The 17,081-nt window shown below is 42.5% G+C and overlaps 1 protein-coding gene across 2 annotated transcripts in view; it reads left to right on the plus strand.

Annotated features, from left to right (window-relative positions):
* Positions 1 to 17,081, plus strand: part of PDZD2 (PDZ domain containing 2) — a 468,191-nt gene that overhangs the window by 401,477 nt on the left and 49,633 nt on the right. For both annotated transcript variants that reach the window (XM_024246854.2, XM_054555451.2), the window contains 6 exons: positions 5,620 to 5,765; positions 9,708 to 9,827; positions 10,858 to 10,972; positions 14,684 to 14,757; positions 14,909 to 15,134; positions 16,260 to 16,377. In XM_024246854.2, coding sequence (XP_024102622.2) covers positions 5,620 to 5,765; positions 9,708 to 9,827; positions 10,858 to 10,972; positions 14,684 to 14,757; positions 14,909 to 15,134; positions 16,260 to 16,377 — 799 coding nt within the window. The remainder of the gene's footprint in view (positions 1 to 5,619; positions 5,766 to 9,707; positions 9,828 to 10,857; positions 10,973 to 14,683; positions 14,758 to 14,908; positions 15,135 to 16,259; positions 16,378 to 17,081) is intronic.

Here is a 17,081-nt window from a genome sequence, read left to right on the forward strand (position 1 = left end):
CAGGACCTTATAAACGGGTTCCCAGGGAGGTGCCCAGAGCTCTGAGGAAATACAGGGGCCTCTGAAACCAGCGAGGTCACATTCCTCATTTTATGGATGAGACCGGAGAAGTTCAGAGAATCCCAAAGGTCACTCAGTCAATGCCGGGAAAAGGATCTGCCTCCCAGACAAAATTCTCCTTCCCTGCCCTTTGGCTTCTGGGGAATCTTGAAAAGAATTCTGTTCCCTGATCTGGGGCTTTATCGATACAGATATGGATGGGGAGGGGGAGCTGGAGGGCCTCCCAGATGTGTGATACTCTGACTCTGCTCCTACTACTTAATTCAGAACAAGTGGCATATTTGGCTGAGTAGTTATTCCAGGGCTGGCCACTGTTTGCCACAAATGGATGCCACCCTCCTCCTGTGTCCTTCCCAGACGTTCAGGGCCACAACAAGGAAACATAGCATGGAGGAGGAAGCATATGCAGGAATCCAGCAGAACTGGGTCAGTTCCCACATCCACCACCTCTGGTTACATGACCTGGGTCAGGTGACCTTCTTGGATCTCAGTTTCTTTATCCATAAAATGAGGGTTATGTTATATATTTATTTTGCCAATAAACATGAGTGCCTTCTAGGTGCTGTGCCTTGTTGAAAGGTTGCTTTGGAAGAATGCGTATGGCACTACCACTCCATGGTGTGGCAGCAAAAAGCCCTCGCCATGAGACGGCTGCCGCTATTATTACCACTGTCATTTTCTTTTTCTTTTTCTTTTTGAGATGGAATTTTGTTCTTGTCTCCCAGGCTGGAGCGTGGTGGTGTGATCTCAGCTCACCTCAACCTCCACCTCCCAGGTACAAGTGATTCTCGCGCCTCAGTAGCTGAGACTACACGTGCAGGCTACCACGCCTGGCTAATTCTGTATTTTTAGTAGAGACGGGCTTTCACCACGTTGGCCAGGCTGGTCTCAAACTCCTGACCTAAAGTGATCCACCTGCCTTGGCCTCCCAAAGTGCTGGGATATCAGATGTGAGCCACCGTGCACGACCTAGCCACTCTCATCATTAATATTATGTTCGTTGTCATTTTTATTTTCATTCTTATTGTTCTCTTTCCATCTCAAGAGAGGAAGAATGGGTTTGAATGGGTTCAGACAGGAAGGCCTTCTAGGCTGGGCGTGGTGGCTCACTCCTGTAATCCCAGCACTTTGGGAGGCTGAGGTGGGCGGATCACCTGAGGTCAGGAGTTCGAGACCAGCCTGGCCAACATGGGGAAACCCCGTCTCTACTAAAAATACAAAAATTAGCTGGGCATGGTGGTGGGTACCTGCAATTCCAGCTACTCGGGAGGCTGAGGCAGGAGAATCGCTTGATCCCAGGAAGCGGAGGTTTCAGTGAGCTGGTATCGTGGCACTGCATTCCAGCCTGGGCAACAAGAGCAAAACTCCGTCTTAAAAAAAAAAAAAAAACAGAAGGCCTTCTAAAGAACTTATAGTCCCAGTAGGAGGTAGCACACATGTACACACAGTGATGGGCACCATGAGACACACACGAGAGGTACAGGGAGTGGAAGTCTGTGTGGGTCTCAAGGATGCAAGATAAAGGAGGGGCAGTATGCTGGGGGAATTTGGTAGACTGGAGGCGGGGGACAGTGGTCTAGACTTAGGACAAAATGAATGAGAGATGTTTAGGGATAATGGGAAAAAAATTAATTCAATAAGTTTTTGGCAGCTGTTTTTCCTCCCCAGCCACTTGACAAAGCCAAGAGCATCTGACAGTCGCAATGCTTCAGTCCAACAGAGTTTGTCAGAGACATTAGGGAAACGGACATAGCAGAATTTTTGGGTGGGAGATGATGGTGCAGGGAAAGTTGGGTAAAACTTCACGTGATATTTATATGCTCCACAGTTTTGGAGAGAAGAGGACAGATCTCTCCTTTGACAACCATCAGGATAGATAAGCGAAACAGAGTGGATAGTGGAAGATAAGTCTGGAAAAGTAATTTAGAGACACATTAAAGAGGCTTAAGGAATTGGGCTTTGATTCAGTGCTGTGAAATATGTTCATTCTAAAGATATTTACATGCAGATTTTTAATGTGATCAGCTCTTAATTTGTCCTGTAAACTTGGATATTTAGTTCATGTGTTCTTAAAATGAATCACTCTGGTATCCACATATCAGCATATTATCTATAGATGCTACTGTATGTGGTTTCTCTTCTGTGGATGACAAGTGCCTCCCTGTCAGCTCAAAAGGAATTTTCTACGAATAAATCTTTTTCAGATGAGTAAGCATGCCAAGAGAGATTAATCTGGTCCTGAGTTAGTATTAAGTCATGAATTATTAAAGAGCTCCTGTAGAGGTTCCAACTCTTTCCACTAAGGTTTTGCCCAGACTGGCTCCAAAATGGCTAAAGCAACATCATCTCTCATTTCATGGAACATTTTTCTGATATTCTAACCTGGGTTTTCCTTACTTCATACCCCTTTTTTGTCAGCAGAGTTTCCTTTTAATTTTGGTACTTTCAGTTTATCTATGTTAATATCTTAGATTTGTGATCTTTCTTTTTTTTTCCCAAGACAGAATCTTGCTCTGTTGCCCAGGCTGGAGTGCAGTGGCGTGATCTCAACTCACTGCAACCTCCCCGTCCTGGATTCAAGCGATTCTCATGCCTCAGCCTCCCGAGTAGCTGGGACTACAGGCACATGCCACCACGCCCAGCTATTTTTTTTGTATTTTTAGTAGAGAGAGGGTTTCACCATGTTGGCCAGGATGGTCTCAATCTCTTGACCTCGTGATCCGCCTGCCTCAGCCTCCCAAAGTGCTAGGATTACTAGGATTACAGGTGTGAGTCACCGCGCCCGGCCTGTGATCTTTTTAAGAACAAAATTTGTCTTGATTGCAAAGCTATTTCATATGTTTAAAAACCTGTATCACAAAATAAATATTTAACTTTTAAAAAAACAAGCCTTTAATGGCATTTATTGTCATATGACTGTATCAGCTTTCTTCCAACTTTCTATCACTTTTAATAACTCATCAATACTTTTTAAAACAATAATCTTGTTTTATTCAGTGCAAAACTTTCAGAGAAATATTTAGGTAAATTGAAATTTTAGGTAATCAGATGAAACATTACCTAGTCTAGGTGATGAACTTCATATATGAAGAATCTGTATATACACACAAACCCCTATGTATACACATGTACACACGCATACAGATAGGTATTGTATATCATATAAACATTGTAATATGATTATAGCTGTATTCATATGTAGTTGATACATCATTTAAGATTAAAGTCCCTTAAATTATTTTAAAATAACATAATATAGACTAGGTATTGATAAAGTCTTTAAAATTGTTACTATAGAAGTTTTGTTTTTGTTTTTGTTTTTTTGACACAGTCTCTCACTGTGTAACCTCAAGCTGAAGTGCAGTGGTGCGATCTCAGGTCACTGCAACCTCAGCCTCCTGGGTTCAAGCAATTCTCTGGCCTCAGCCTCCTGAGTAGCTGGGACTACAGGTGCACGCCACCACACCCAGCTAATTTTTTGTATTTTAGTAGAGATAGGGTTTCACCATGTTGCCCAGTGCAGTCTCAAACTCCTGAGCTCAGGCGATCCGGCCGCCTTGGCCTCTCAAAGTGCTGGGATTACAGGCATGAGCCACGGCACCCAGCCTAAATTGTTACCGTAGAAGTATCTTTAAAAGAACACAGAATTACAAACCATAAAGCTTTTAAAAAGACGTACTGTACTACATTAAAATTTTGAACTGTTTTTTCAAAATATACATTAAGACAGTGAAAAGGCAAAGCGTAGACATGGAGAAGATATTTACAATCCATAGATCCCACAAAAGACTCTTATTCAAGTTACAATAAAAATTTGAAAAAATGGGCCAGGCGCAGTGGCTCATACATGTAATCCCAGCATTTTGGGAGGCCAAGGCAGGTAGATCACCTGAAGTTAGGAGTTCAAGACCAGCCTGGCCAACATGGTGAAACCCCATCTCTACTAAAAATACAAAAATTAGCTGGGCGTGGTGGTGCGCACCTGTAATCCCAGCTACTCGGGAAACTGAGGCAGGAGAATCACTTGAACCTGGGAGGTGGAGGTTGCAGTGAGCAAATTTCACTACTGCACTCCAGCCTGGGCAACAGAGTGAGATTTCATCTCAAAAAAATAAAAAGAAAACACCAATAAACAAATAAATAAAAATGCCTATAAATCAATAAGAAAGACATCCAATTTTAAAATGGGCAAAAGACTTGTTCAGGCACTTTATAACTTTACGAAAGGAACACAGCCAATGAATGTATGAAAAGAATCTTGATCTCGTTAGTCATCAGTGAAATGCAATTTAAAAAAAACAAATGAGTACCATCATATTTTCCAGAATAGCCAAAATTAAAGACTGTCACTGCCCAGTGTGACAAAGATGTGGAGATTCTAGAACTTCCCCATGCTGGTGAAGCAGCATGGGTGAAGCTGGACAGATGCTCGTATTGTAGCCCAGAGACTCCACTCCTAGGTGACATCTAATGACATGTGAGAGAATATTTAGTAACGGGATATTCTAGATCAAGGGTCAGCAAGCTATAGTCCACAGCTCCATTTGTAGGGCTCACAAGCTAGAAATGCTGTCTACATTTTTAGTGGGTTGTTAAGAAAAAGAAGAAAAAGAATATGCAACAAAGCCTAAAAATGTGGTAAAAAGCTTGCCAACTCTTTACCAAAAAAAGTGAACATATCAAAAAATGTTGCCAGAAATCTTTGCTGACCCTTGTTCTAGATGTAAAACTGGAGACACAAGCCAAATGTCCACCAACAATAGAATGGATAAGTAAATTGTGGTATGTTTAGACAACAGAATAGCCTACAGAATGGGGATGAACAGGCTTTTGGCATGCAATACCGTGGTTGAATCTCATAAATGCTAAGAACAGGAGCCAGACAAAAAGTATGTATTGTGTGTATTCATTGATGTAAAATTAAAAAACAGGTAAAAGTAATCTGTAATGTTAAAAGCTGGGATAATGGTTACCCTTGGGTGAAGGATGGTTAGTAGCACAAAGGGTGTTTTTGAGGTTCTGGTTAATATTCTGCTTCTTGATCTAGGTTTTGGTTATGGGTATATGAAATTTCATTGAACTGTACACTTAAGATTTGTGCACATTTCTGTAAGTTGTTATACTTTAACTAAAAGTTTATTTTAAAAGTCATGCCTATACTTGGAAAAAAAGCATCTGCACCAACAGTGAAACTATATCAATCACAAAATGATATTCCTCCATCATCAGGAAATCATCTAATAGCCTTCTCACTATTCCCTTATCCGCCAGAGCTACATCTTATTGGGAACACACATTTACATTGTCCCCTCATCTAATCTGGTCATTTCAAAAACTGGCAGTTTTTTCGTAGCCTGACACTAATGGCTTCAGCACATAACTAGCTTATGCAGAGATTGCTATTAGGATGGGCCAGGCTCTGTGCTTTGAGTGTATTGGATGCTAGGCCTTCTCAAAACCATGAAGGTGGGTGTAAATACAGTGAGTTTATGCCTCTGGATGTGCTTACGTTTCTTTTTGACCCATATCAAACTATGTTTTCTCCTCTTTTTTCTCAAGGGGGTGTACACCGCCTTGAGTCAGTTGAAGAATATAACGAGCTGATGGTGCGGAATGGGGACCCCCGGATCCGGATGTTGGAGGTCTCCCGAGATGGCCGGAAACACTCCCTCCCGCAGCTGCTGGACTCTTCCAGTGCCTCACAGGTCCGACCAGGGCTGTGGATCTTTTCAAAGACCATGAGGGCTTCCATGTTAAGAAGCACTGCCCATCCATGCAGGCCAGGAGTGTCTGGGGCTAGAGAAATGGGATAGAGAGAGAGTAGACAAAGTGAGGTCTACCCAGAGAGGCTACAAAGAAGTCAGCCTAATACTTGAAAATAGTGGGGGAAAATCCCTTATTGGATCTCAAAATCTTCATCTCCTTCCTACTGTGTGTTTTGGAACCGAGAGGTGCTTTCAATTGCCAGGAGACGATGGCGTCTCATAGTCTGTGGTGAACCAGCATTGCTTGACTAATAGGAGCAGCCTGTGTCAGTGTAACAACTCTGTGGGTGGGTGTGGGCACATGTATGAGAGAGGGAGTGTGCATGTGTGCCTGTACATGCATCCATGGCTCACCTGGAGTCCTGCCTGTTACACAGTAATGACTCAAGCAGCCAAGGTCATGGGGGGCTGTAGAGGGGGGCTGCACTAGCTGCTCAAGTTAATGTTCCAGAACCTGCTCCCGTCTGAGCTCTGGACTCCACAGTCCTGCATGAGGGCCACTCCTCCATCTCAGCATCCTCAACCTGGTAGAAACGGGGCAGGTGGTCTCCTAACCAAGGCTAAGGCAGGCTCAGTCCCAGAGAAACCTGTGGGGTGTTCTTTGAGTCCTGGCACCACTAACCAAGGGGCTCAGGAGGAACCATTAGCAGCTTGTCTCCAGCCCTACGATGAAGCAGAGATACAGGACGGGTGTGGCAGCAACGACAACCACACGTGCTTGGAAAGCTGTAGAGGGTAGAGTTCTAAAGGACCTGGGTCAGGGCATCTGAGGCAGGCCCTTACTTTTGGTGTGTTATGACCCATTTACAGATAGAGCAACTGAATCTCAAAGGGGTTAAGTATTTTGCCCAAGGTGATATGCCAGAACCTCTGTAAAGCTTTAAAGGTGCTCGAATCAGTCAGTTATGTGTCAGGATAAAGTATTTCTGTTGCTTCCGATGCCCTTTATCTGACCAGGAGAATAACAAGTGCCCATGTTTCAGGGACAGTTGTTCATCAGCCCATTTTGGGTTGAATTCACCCAAAGGCAACTTGAGGGGCGTTGGGGCATTGAGTAAAAGCAGAGGAAAAACTGGCATGGGACCAGTCAAACTCGTCCAGGCCCAGGACTGCGACCTGCTCAGAATGGTCGCATTGGACTCACAGAATCAGCGGAGATCAGAACATTGGAAGATCGCCCAACTGTCAGTCATTAAATTTTTTATTTTTTGAGGCCGAGTCTCACTCTGTTGCCCAGGCTAGAGTTCAGTGGTGCGATCTCGGCTTACTGCAACCTCCGCCTCCCGGGATCAAGCAATTCTGCCTCAGCCTCCCAAGTACCTGCGATTACAGGCGTGAGCCACCACACCCAGCTCATTTTTGTATTTTTAGTAGAGACGGGGTTTCATCATGTTGGCCAGGCTGGTCTCAAACTCCTGACCTCAGGTGATCTGTCCTCTTCGGCCTCCCAAAGTGCTGGGATTACAGGCGTGAGCCACGGCGCCCGGCCTTGTCAGGCTGCGTGAAAGATGAGAGAGGGTTTACTGCCATCATGCCCACAGATCGAGCGTTGAGGTAATTTCTTAACTGACCTGCTGAGGAAACCCGACAGCATTTGTAGCCCAGAAACATCCATTTCTAACCACACTTCAGGGATCGGGAAGCCCAGGCCAGGGTAGAAAGTTTGAAAGGAGAGTTTTTCCCTCTCTTTTCAATAAAACTGTCCTTTCTCTTGTCTCCTCTTTTTATTTTCTGCCCTTTCCTTTTTCTCCCAGGATTCATCTTCTTTTTTCTTGGTCTATCTCCGTCCACTATAAAGTATTATCTAGAACCGGGCTCACGCCCGTAATCCCAGCACTTTGGGAGGCCAAGGCGGGAGAATTGCCTGAGCCCCAGTTCAAGACCAGCCTGGGCAACATGGCAAGACCTTATCTTTACGAAAAAAATGTTTTTAAATTAGCTGGGCATGGTCGTGCATACCTGTGTTCCCAGTTACTTGGGAGGCTGAGGCGGGAGGATCGCTTGAGCCCAGGAGGTCAAGACTGCAGTGAGCTGTGATCACACCACTGCATTCCAGCCTAGGTGATACAGTGAGAGACCCTGTCTTAAATAAACAAATAAAATAAATAAATAAATAAATATTATCTAGATTTGACCTCTCCAGTAAAACTTTCAGCAATGATGGAGATGTTTTTTATTTGTACCGTCCAATATGGTAGCCATATATGTCTACTGAGCACATGAAAAGTGGTTAGTGGGGGGTGTATTTTTAATTTTAATCAATTTTAAATATAGATACCTACAGGTGGCAAGTGGCTACCATATTAGACAGCACAGGTCTAGAAAGTTCAAGGAGATCCTGGAAACTGTCTGAGAGATTGGTGAAGCCTACAGGCCTTTGGTTCCTTCTGGTTCCCAAAAGAGAGATGGAGTGAAGTACTGCTGAAGATTGGTGACCAGAGAAAGAGTTCCCTTAGGAGTTCACACACAAACCTCTGTATTCAAGGACTGAAAAACCCAGGCTATGTTTGGCCATCTCTGCAATGGTTTCATTAAAAGGGCAGTAACCTTGCCAAGCCCACATCATTTTTTTTAATGACTGAAAGTCTGGGAGGCCAACATTGTTGGCAGATATTTTGTAAAACTGCAAAAAAAAAAAAAAATTGTTCTAAGCTGCCAAAAATACAAAAATATCACTGGGGACATCTAATTTTTGTATTTGAATGTAGTATACACAGAGACTCAGGATAAAACTGTTTTGCGATGTCTCTTTTCTCATATTAAACATGAAGTGATTTTTTTTTGGCTTAGGTAGAACATCTGCATCAGTGAAGAAGTTTATTATTCTAAGAAGAATAGCAAGGAGCAAGATTATAGAAGTGCTTTGGTGATAGAGTCACTTGATCTCTTGTTCATGTTCTAAGGAGCGCAGCCTGCTTACACGCGTGTATATTATGGGTGATGGACACAAAAAAGGGGTGAGATTGGAGCTGCTGCGTGTCAGGAAGGGAAAGTGTGGCTCGTTATGGGAAAATACTTTATTTTCCAAATGTGAGAGATGAGAACTGAAGCTGCTGCCGTCTCTCAGCGGGATGTTTTATGTGGAATAACAGTTGTCTGGGTTTGTGGTTTGGGTTTTATAAGAAGCAAGGGCTTGCTGAGTTTTTGATCGAGTGAATTAAGCTTAAAATGGCCAGATACTTTCTAACCATGATGGTGGACTTGGGATGGAGGCAGGGGTGACTACCAAGGGAAAGCCCGACCACAGGTGGTCATCCTGTATCACTGAGGCCTCTTGTTTCTGTTTCCTGACTCCATTCCAGATGTAGAATCTGTGGAACGCGGTCAAGGAAAGAGCACTACAAGGTGCTTAAGATCCCCAAGCAGTTCTTTATGTGGGGGAAGAAGCCATGGCAATCTATTGTAGTAGGGGCTATTCCTCCGATAGTTCTTTTGAGACGGAGTCTCACTCTGTTGCCCAGGCTGGAGTGCAGTGGCACAATCTCCGCTCACTGCAACCTCCACCTCTCAGGTTCAAGCGATTGTCCTGCCTCAGCCTCCTGAGTAGCTGGGACTGCAGGCACCCACCACCACACCCAGCTAATTTTTGTATTTTTATTAGAGCCAGGGTTTCACCATGTTGGCTAGGCTGGTCTCAAACTCCTGACCTCAGGTGACCCGCCTGCCTTGGCCTCCCAAAGTGCTGGGATTACAGGCGTGAGCCACCGTGCCCAGCACCTGCGATAGTATTTATAGGAACCTTTTTTTTAAGTTACTGAACCAGAGAGAAATGTCTAGTACTGAAGATACCTAAGATTTTCAAAATCTGAGTGTATTTTTCTGCCAGATACCACAATAGAACAAAGAGAGTAATCTCTGACCTTGCCGTGTGCTGACTTTTAGGAATACCACATTGTGAAGAAGTCTACCCGCTCCTTAAGCACGACTCAGGTGGAATCTCCTTGGAGGCTCATTCGGCCATCCGTCATCTCGATCATTGGGTTGTACAAAGAAAAAGGCAAGGTGAGCTCTTTTCTGCAGACTGTTCTGCCTTCTGGGTGAATGTTAGCACACATTTTTTGTTTTATTTTATTTGTTTTTGTTTTAGAAACAGGTTCTTGCTCTGTTGCCCAGGCTGGAGTGCAATGGTGCAATCACGGCTCACTGCAGCCTTAAACTCCTGGGCTCAAGCAGTGCTCCCACCTCGGCTTCCCAAAGCACTGAAATGATAGGCATGAGCCATTGCACCCAGCCACGCATATTCTTTAAATGGTTACTTTTTATTTTATTTGTCTTTACATGAAATGAAAAGTAACAGGTATAAAGAAGGACAGATAAAGTGGCCTCTGTATGGATTCAAGTGGATTCCCTGGCATTCTGTGCTATAGGTCTCAGTGTGAGATGGCCATGCCCTCTTCGCTCCTACGATGTAAGGAGTCACCAGCACTTGGCTGCTAGGGCCAGAACCAAGGGTGCAATGAGTGACTCTCAACTTTTATCTCCAGTGAAAGAAAAGCAGAGCCTGCAGCTTCAGGGAGTACCCTTGGTTATCCTTTTGAATGAATTTCATGGCGTTGCCATTATCATAAAGGAAATGATACGAATAACTTGACATTACACAAAAATCAAAATATTCATTTTGATATTATACCAAATGGAAAGACTAAAATAAAACAAACGTGGCACCTGCATATAGTGGGAAATGACTCTTAAGAGCTATTTAGTGGATCCATATGCAATTGCCATTTGTGGAGGTCAAAGATTGTCAAATATGGGCAATTTGGTATGTTTCTGCCTAAAACTTTTTCCCTTAATGTAATGCGTGGCTAGTGCAACGTAAATAGATCTGAGGAGGGGAATAAGGAAGAGAACACAAACTTGAGTTTGCAGCTAGTTGCTTAGTTTAACTCCAGGCCTAGTTGGGGAGGGCACTTCAGTTAAATACTACAATGAGACAGATGCCTTCAGTTAAATACTACAATGGGAAAGATGCCCTCAGTTAAATACTACACTGTCAACCTGGACTACACTGTCTCATCTGCTTTGGATCTAGGGCCTTGGCTTTAGTATTGCTGGAGGTCGAGACTGCATTCGTGGACAGATGGGGATTTTTGTCAAAACCATCTTCCCAAATGGATCAGCTGCAGAGGACGGAAGACTTAAAGAAGGTAGGAGAAAGCCTCTTGTATCCTCAGTGACAGTGACTTTGATCCCATGAGAATCTGCCTCTTCACAAGATGTGAGTGAATGCCACAGTACCTAGTAGACCTGGGCGGAATCTGCCTGGCACAGTCAGTGTAACTGAGCTTCACTTTCCCTAGTTGTAAACTTGGAATATTAGCACCTGCCTTGAAGAGTGGTTGTCAGTATTACATGAGATAATATGTGGAAAGTGGCTTAATATTTCTGTTGGGGTCTTTAGTGTCTATCTTGTCAACTTGGTCTGATCATGTTCCTTTCCTTGAAAATTTTGAGAGTTTGGGGTCCATTCTTACCTCAGGCCTGGTGTGGAAGCAGAGTGCCTGGTCATTAGTCGATATTTAATATCTTGCTACAGAACTCAACCACCACATAGTCTGGTTCCCAAGTGAACATCTTTTTTTTTTTTTTTTTTTAAGTGAGACAGGGTCTCAATCTATCACCCAGGCTGGAGTGCAGTGGCATGATCATGGCTCACTGCAGCTTCAACCTCCTGGGCTCAGGTGATCCTCCCACCTCAGCTTCATGAGTAGCTGGGACTATAGGTGCACACCGTCATGCCCGGCTAATTTTTGTATATTTTTGTAGAGACGAGGTTTCGCCATGTTGCCCAGGCTGGTCTCAAACACCTGGGCTCAAGCGATCCGCCCACCTCAGCCTCACAAAGTGCTAGGATTACAGGCATCAGCCACCGTGTCTGACCCTAAATGAACATCTTTTAATTCTCAATAGCACCTGCCATTTTGCCACATGTGAATATACTAGACAAGTGCTTCTGAATGCAAATTAAAGTAATATTGAGGTGCCAAGTTCTACCTTGCAAATAATTTTTTAATGTTTAAATATATCATTTTATAGTGCTTTAAACACTTACAAAGCAATTCCACATATTTAATTATTTCACTAACTGCCTTGCAAACCTGTCAAATGGGCATTTTGGAGTGACCATCTTAGAAACAGAAAAGTGACACTCAGAAATGTTAAGTGACTAGAAACTTGTCCCATCCTTAGTAAAGAGCAGAAGTGAAATTTAAACCCAGCTTTGTGATCCCAAGTTCAACTCACTTTCCCACCTTACTTGAGAAAATCTAGAATAGATATGCATGTCTTTATATTTTCTATGAAATATTTATCTGGATTAAGATTATATACTTTTTATAAAGAAGAATTGCCCAAAATTTCTGAACACACACACAGGTGTATGTATATATATATATATATATTTATTTTATTGTACTTTAAGAGGCAGGGTCTTGCTCTGTCATCCAGGCTGAAATGCAGTGGTGTGATCATAGTTCACTGCAGCCTCAAACTCCTGGGCACAAGGGATCCTCCTGCCTAAGCTTCCCAAGTAGCCAGGACCGCAGGTGTGCACCACCGTGCCCAGCTAATTTTTTTTTTTTAAGAGATGGAGTCTCACTATGTTACCCAGGCTGATGTCGAACTCCTGGCCTCAAGTGAATGTCCCACCTCTGCCTCCCAAAGTGCTAGGATTACAGGCCTAGGCTACAGCACCTAGCCTGCACATATTGTAAATAGCATTCACCATGAATCCCGATTTTTTCCTCTCACTTATTAATATACTTCCTTCATGAAATAATTAAAGTAGAATATTTTTAGTTATCTTCAAAAATGCTGTGACTGTTCAGTTCAATTGACCTAAACTTTAGGTGCTTTTGTGTTATACGGGTTCTTTTTTTGGAACTGATAAGAGTGAAGTAGAATCTCCTATTTTTTAGGCAGAGCAACCATCGAACCCTGTATGCTAACAATAAGACATGACCAAGCTTAATTCTCCCACGGCGGAATATTTATTTCTCTCTCTTAGAGGAAGGGTTAACTCCCAGGTGGTGTTTGTGTTGAGTTTTAGAACAATACAAAATTCTAGCAGAGCATTTTTATAATGGATGTGCCATGTGTTCACTTAATTGAAATTCATCCTGCAAGGCTGGTAAAATGGAGCAAAACAGGGAAAAAAAAATCAATAGTTAAGAAAGTTTAATAGCACTTGATTCTCCTAAATACTATTTTTTCATATGTGTTCATTTACAAGAAACGTAAGTCATTGGAATGGATTTCAACCTGTTGAGTGATACGTCTTTAAAAAACCTTGCATACATTTTAAGAGCGCGAGTTATCATTTTAATATTTGCTCCTTTTCCCCTATGGAAACAACCTAAAAACATCCACCTCCTCACCGAATTGAGTAAGTGGTTATGCCAGATTTTTAAACAGAGATTACTTCACTTATTTTATAGCTTCTGTAATTGCATTAAGGGGAAGCCACATAACAAATGCATGGGGGCACAACTACATTTTTGTAACTCATCTACAGGATTCCTTGGATTGTGCACACAGTGTGCTCCTGGGATTGGCTGTCTGTGAGAGGTGACAATGTGTGTTCTTATGCTGCTTTGCACTTTCTTATAGGTGTACAGTGTCCCTCTTCTCTACAGCAACGCTGTGCAAAGTTCATCTATTCTTCTCTCTGGGGCATCTTTGTAGTGTTTTTGATGAGCTGTTATTCCAAAAAAGCAGGCCATGTCACAAGAGTGCAAACCAGAAACAAGCTCTGATAAGTCAACAGGATGTCCAAGTTCTTTTATATTCCTAGCAGACATTATCAACAGCTTGAAAAATGACCTGACTGTGCCACCTTAGAGTTAAAAATAATAGGAGAGCTGGGGCAGGGGGCCATGAGCGAGCATATTCCTGCACATGCCTGGCAAATTAACATGACCCCGCAGTCATCTCTGAGATAGAAGCTTATAGTAATTTGCCAGCTTACTGACAGAGAACCTGGAACTGCACCAGTAAGATTATTTTTGGGCCGGGAGCAGTAGCTCACACCTGTAATCCCCGCACTTGGGGAAGCCGAGGCGGGCAGATCACTCAAGGCCAGGAGTTCAAGACTAGCCTGGCCAACATGGTGAAACCCTGTGTCTACTAAAAATACAAAAAAAAAATTAGCCATATATGCTGGCGTGCACCTGTATTCCCAGCTATTCTGGAGGCTGAGGCATGAGAATAGTTTGAACCTGGGAGGCAGAGGTTGTAGTGAGCTGAGGTCACACCACCGCACTCTAGCCTGGGTGACTGAGCCAGAGCAATACTCTGTTTCAAAAAAAATTTTTTTTTTTTTAGTTAAAAAAAGACTATTTCTGGGCTGCCATTGCTCAGTAATATTTTAGCAAGTTTTTTGTTATCATTAAAGCCATTTTCCATACACCATGCTGATTCTCTGGGCTCGGGGAACTTGTCTTTCTACAAATATAGGAGTGACTTCTCAAATGTTATATGTGTTCATGCCTCATTGTCAGTGGGTTTAAGTTTTTAAACAATGACTATGAGGAACGCCTTTGAACTAGATTTCTGCAGTTTGATTTCAAAACATAGGACATCTGTTGTCAAACTTGGCAATGGCTAAAAAAATAAGATTTTCATGCTTCCCATAGTTATTTTAATTGAAGATTGAAATACAGAAATACTGCAAAAGAATATGTGTTGTCATTAATTGTCCCATTTTGTGACATTCCTGGGAGCTAAGCTAAACAATAAAAGTTATTTTATATGGTAGTAAATCAGGGACCATATGGTATCCCATAATAAGTCTGACTGAGCAGTTAAATTCCAAGAAATTAAAGGTTAATGTTAATGTAATTCTCACATTTGATCACTAGGGGATGAAATCCTAGATGTAAATGGAATACCAATAAAGGGCTTGACGTTTCAAGAAGCCATTCATACCTTTAAGGTAACAACATTCTTACTGATCTCCTTTATCCTATTTTCCTTCCTTTATTTCCTTCTGGCTTGGGGTTGGTGAGATTTTTTTTTTTTTTTTAATCCTTTGATATAAGGACAGTCCAAATGTTTCAGCCCACCTTTCCTCACTGTTTTCTCAGCAAATCCGGAGTGGATTATTTGTCTTAACGGTACGCACAAAGTTGGTGAGCCCCAGCCTCACACCCTGCTCGACACCCACACACATGAGCAGATCCGCCTCCCCGAGCTTCAATACCAGTGGGGGAGCCTCGGCGGGAGGTTCTGATGAAGGCAGTTCCTCATCCCTGGGTCGGAAGACCCCTGGGCCCAAGGACAGGATCGTCATGGAAGTAACACTCAACAAAGGTGATAGCAGCTATTCCTTACCTTTGTCTCATTTCTTGAATAACATTTTGGAATCTGTTGTTAGCTTAATTCTTCCTCGTTGTTCTATGAATTATTCCTTTGGTACAATCTTCTATCAACAACAGGTGGTCTCTACATGGAACAGTGAGGTCAGGTAGAGAGATGTTAGTCACTTCAGTCAAAGTGAAGTGAAGTTACCAGTAGCATGGAGCTCTCTAAGCTCTCCCCATGAATCACTGTGTGTCAGAGGCTTGTGTTTTAAAAAAAAAAAAAAAAAATCACTGGCTAGGCACAGTGGCTCATGTCTGTAATCCTAGCACTTTGGGAAGCCGAGGCAGGTAGATCACCTGAGGTCAGGAGTTTGAGACCAGCCTCCCCAACATGGCGAAACCCTGTTTCTACTAAAAATAAAAAAAAATTAGCTGGGCGTGGTGGCGAGCGCCTGTAATCCCAGCTACTCAGGAGGCTGAGGCAACAGAATCGCTTGAACCCGGGAGGCAGAGGTTGCAGTGAGCCGAGATTGCGCTACTGCACTCTAGCCTGGGCAACAAGAGCGAAACTCCGTCTCAAAAAAAAAAAAAAATCACCGATGTGCTTAAGTCTAGGGCTAATATAAAATTTTAAAGAACAAAAGATTATAGTTAAGTGTACAGTTAACACTAGTAACTAGAATTCATGCATGATCACCAAATCTTACTGCTTTTCATCCCTGTTTCTTTTTCCTCCCCACCTACTCTAGAAACATGATGGAAGATTAAACAACCAAGAGATTAGTTGTTAAAAAGAAAAGCAAAAGAAAGCTTGAGTTTGTGTACGTAGAATAAAAACATTACTTATAGCCTGCCTATTTCTAAAAACAGATATGAGGAGGTTAGTTAGACTAAGCAGAGAGTGACCATTGGATAATTCAGTCCGTAACTAGCTCCCAGGTTAGCCATGGGCTCATTCTATTAACAGCAGTGGCAGTGTTGACAAGGAAAAGCTGGATTTACATTCTGAGTCTGGACCAGAAATAAATGGTTATTGGTCTGAATAGATATTAATTATGTTTCAAATCAGTTACACATTTTTTCTAGTGATTGTGTAATTTTTGTTTTTATTTTCTTTGAATGGTGCCTCTCACAGAGCCAAGAGTTGGATTAGGCATTGGTGCCTGCTGCTTGGCTCTGGAAAACAGTCCTCCTGGCATCTACATTCACAGCCTTGCTCCAGGATCAGTGGCCAAGATGGAGAGCAACCTGAGGTTTGTTGTTTGCCTGATAGTGTAAGGTTCTGGAGTGTTCATAAATATGAAATATACACGTGTGATATTTGCTCTATTACTTTCCTTTGAGGGATGTTGAAGCTTTGAATTCTTTCCAAGAATGTAGCCAAGACTACAATTAACAGCATCTCCAAAAATGTAAATGTTAATATAAATGAAATTTGGTTGAATTTGAGAACTCTAGATCTTGGCTTCCCTACTTGTTTTGTTCTGTTTGGTCTCAGAAGTCCAGTTTCAGAAACTTGACAAGATACAACTCTGTACAGATATCTATGATTAGCTCAATATTTTCTTTCATTTTATATTCACATATGTAAAATTCATATGAAATACTGAAACTGCTCAAATGGTTCAGAATCACTTGATGCCAAACAGTCCTGAAATTGTGCCCTTGAATAGGAGGCATTTCTTATTAAGTATTCTCTCAAACTTTTCCTATCATTTTCATTCCTTGTTGAATGGCCATGTCTAGGTGTCTACTTTCTGAAGTCACTGAGTGTCTGATTTCTTAATCCAGATAGTTGAGTTGTAACATGGGCGTTCTGTTTACACAAGAAATATCTAGGTGTTCTATTATATAGAAATTGCAGTGAGTCAGTGCCCACCTAAATGTCACAAGAATGTACGTGTATTGCACAAAGCACCCTGTGCTAACAGTATCATCTTTCTGCCCTGTAAACTTC

This window comes from Pongo abelii, chromosome 4, assembly GCF_028885655.2.
Source record: "Pongo abelii isolate AG06213 chromosome 4, NHGRI_mPonAbe1-v2.0_pri, whole genome shotgun sequence".
NCBI classification, from domain to species: Eukaryota; Metazoa; Chordata; class Mammalia; order Primates; family Hominidae; genus Pongo; species Pongo abelii.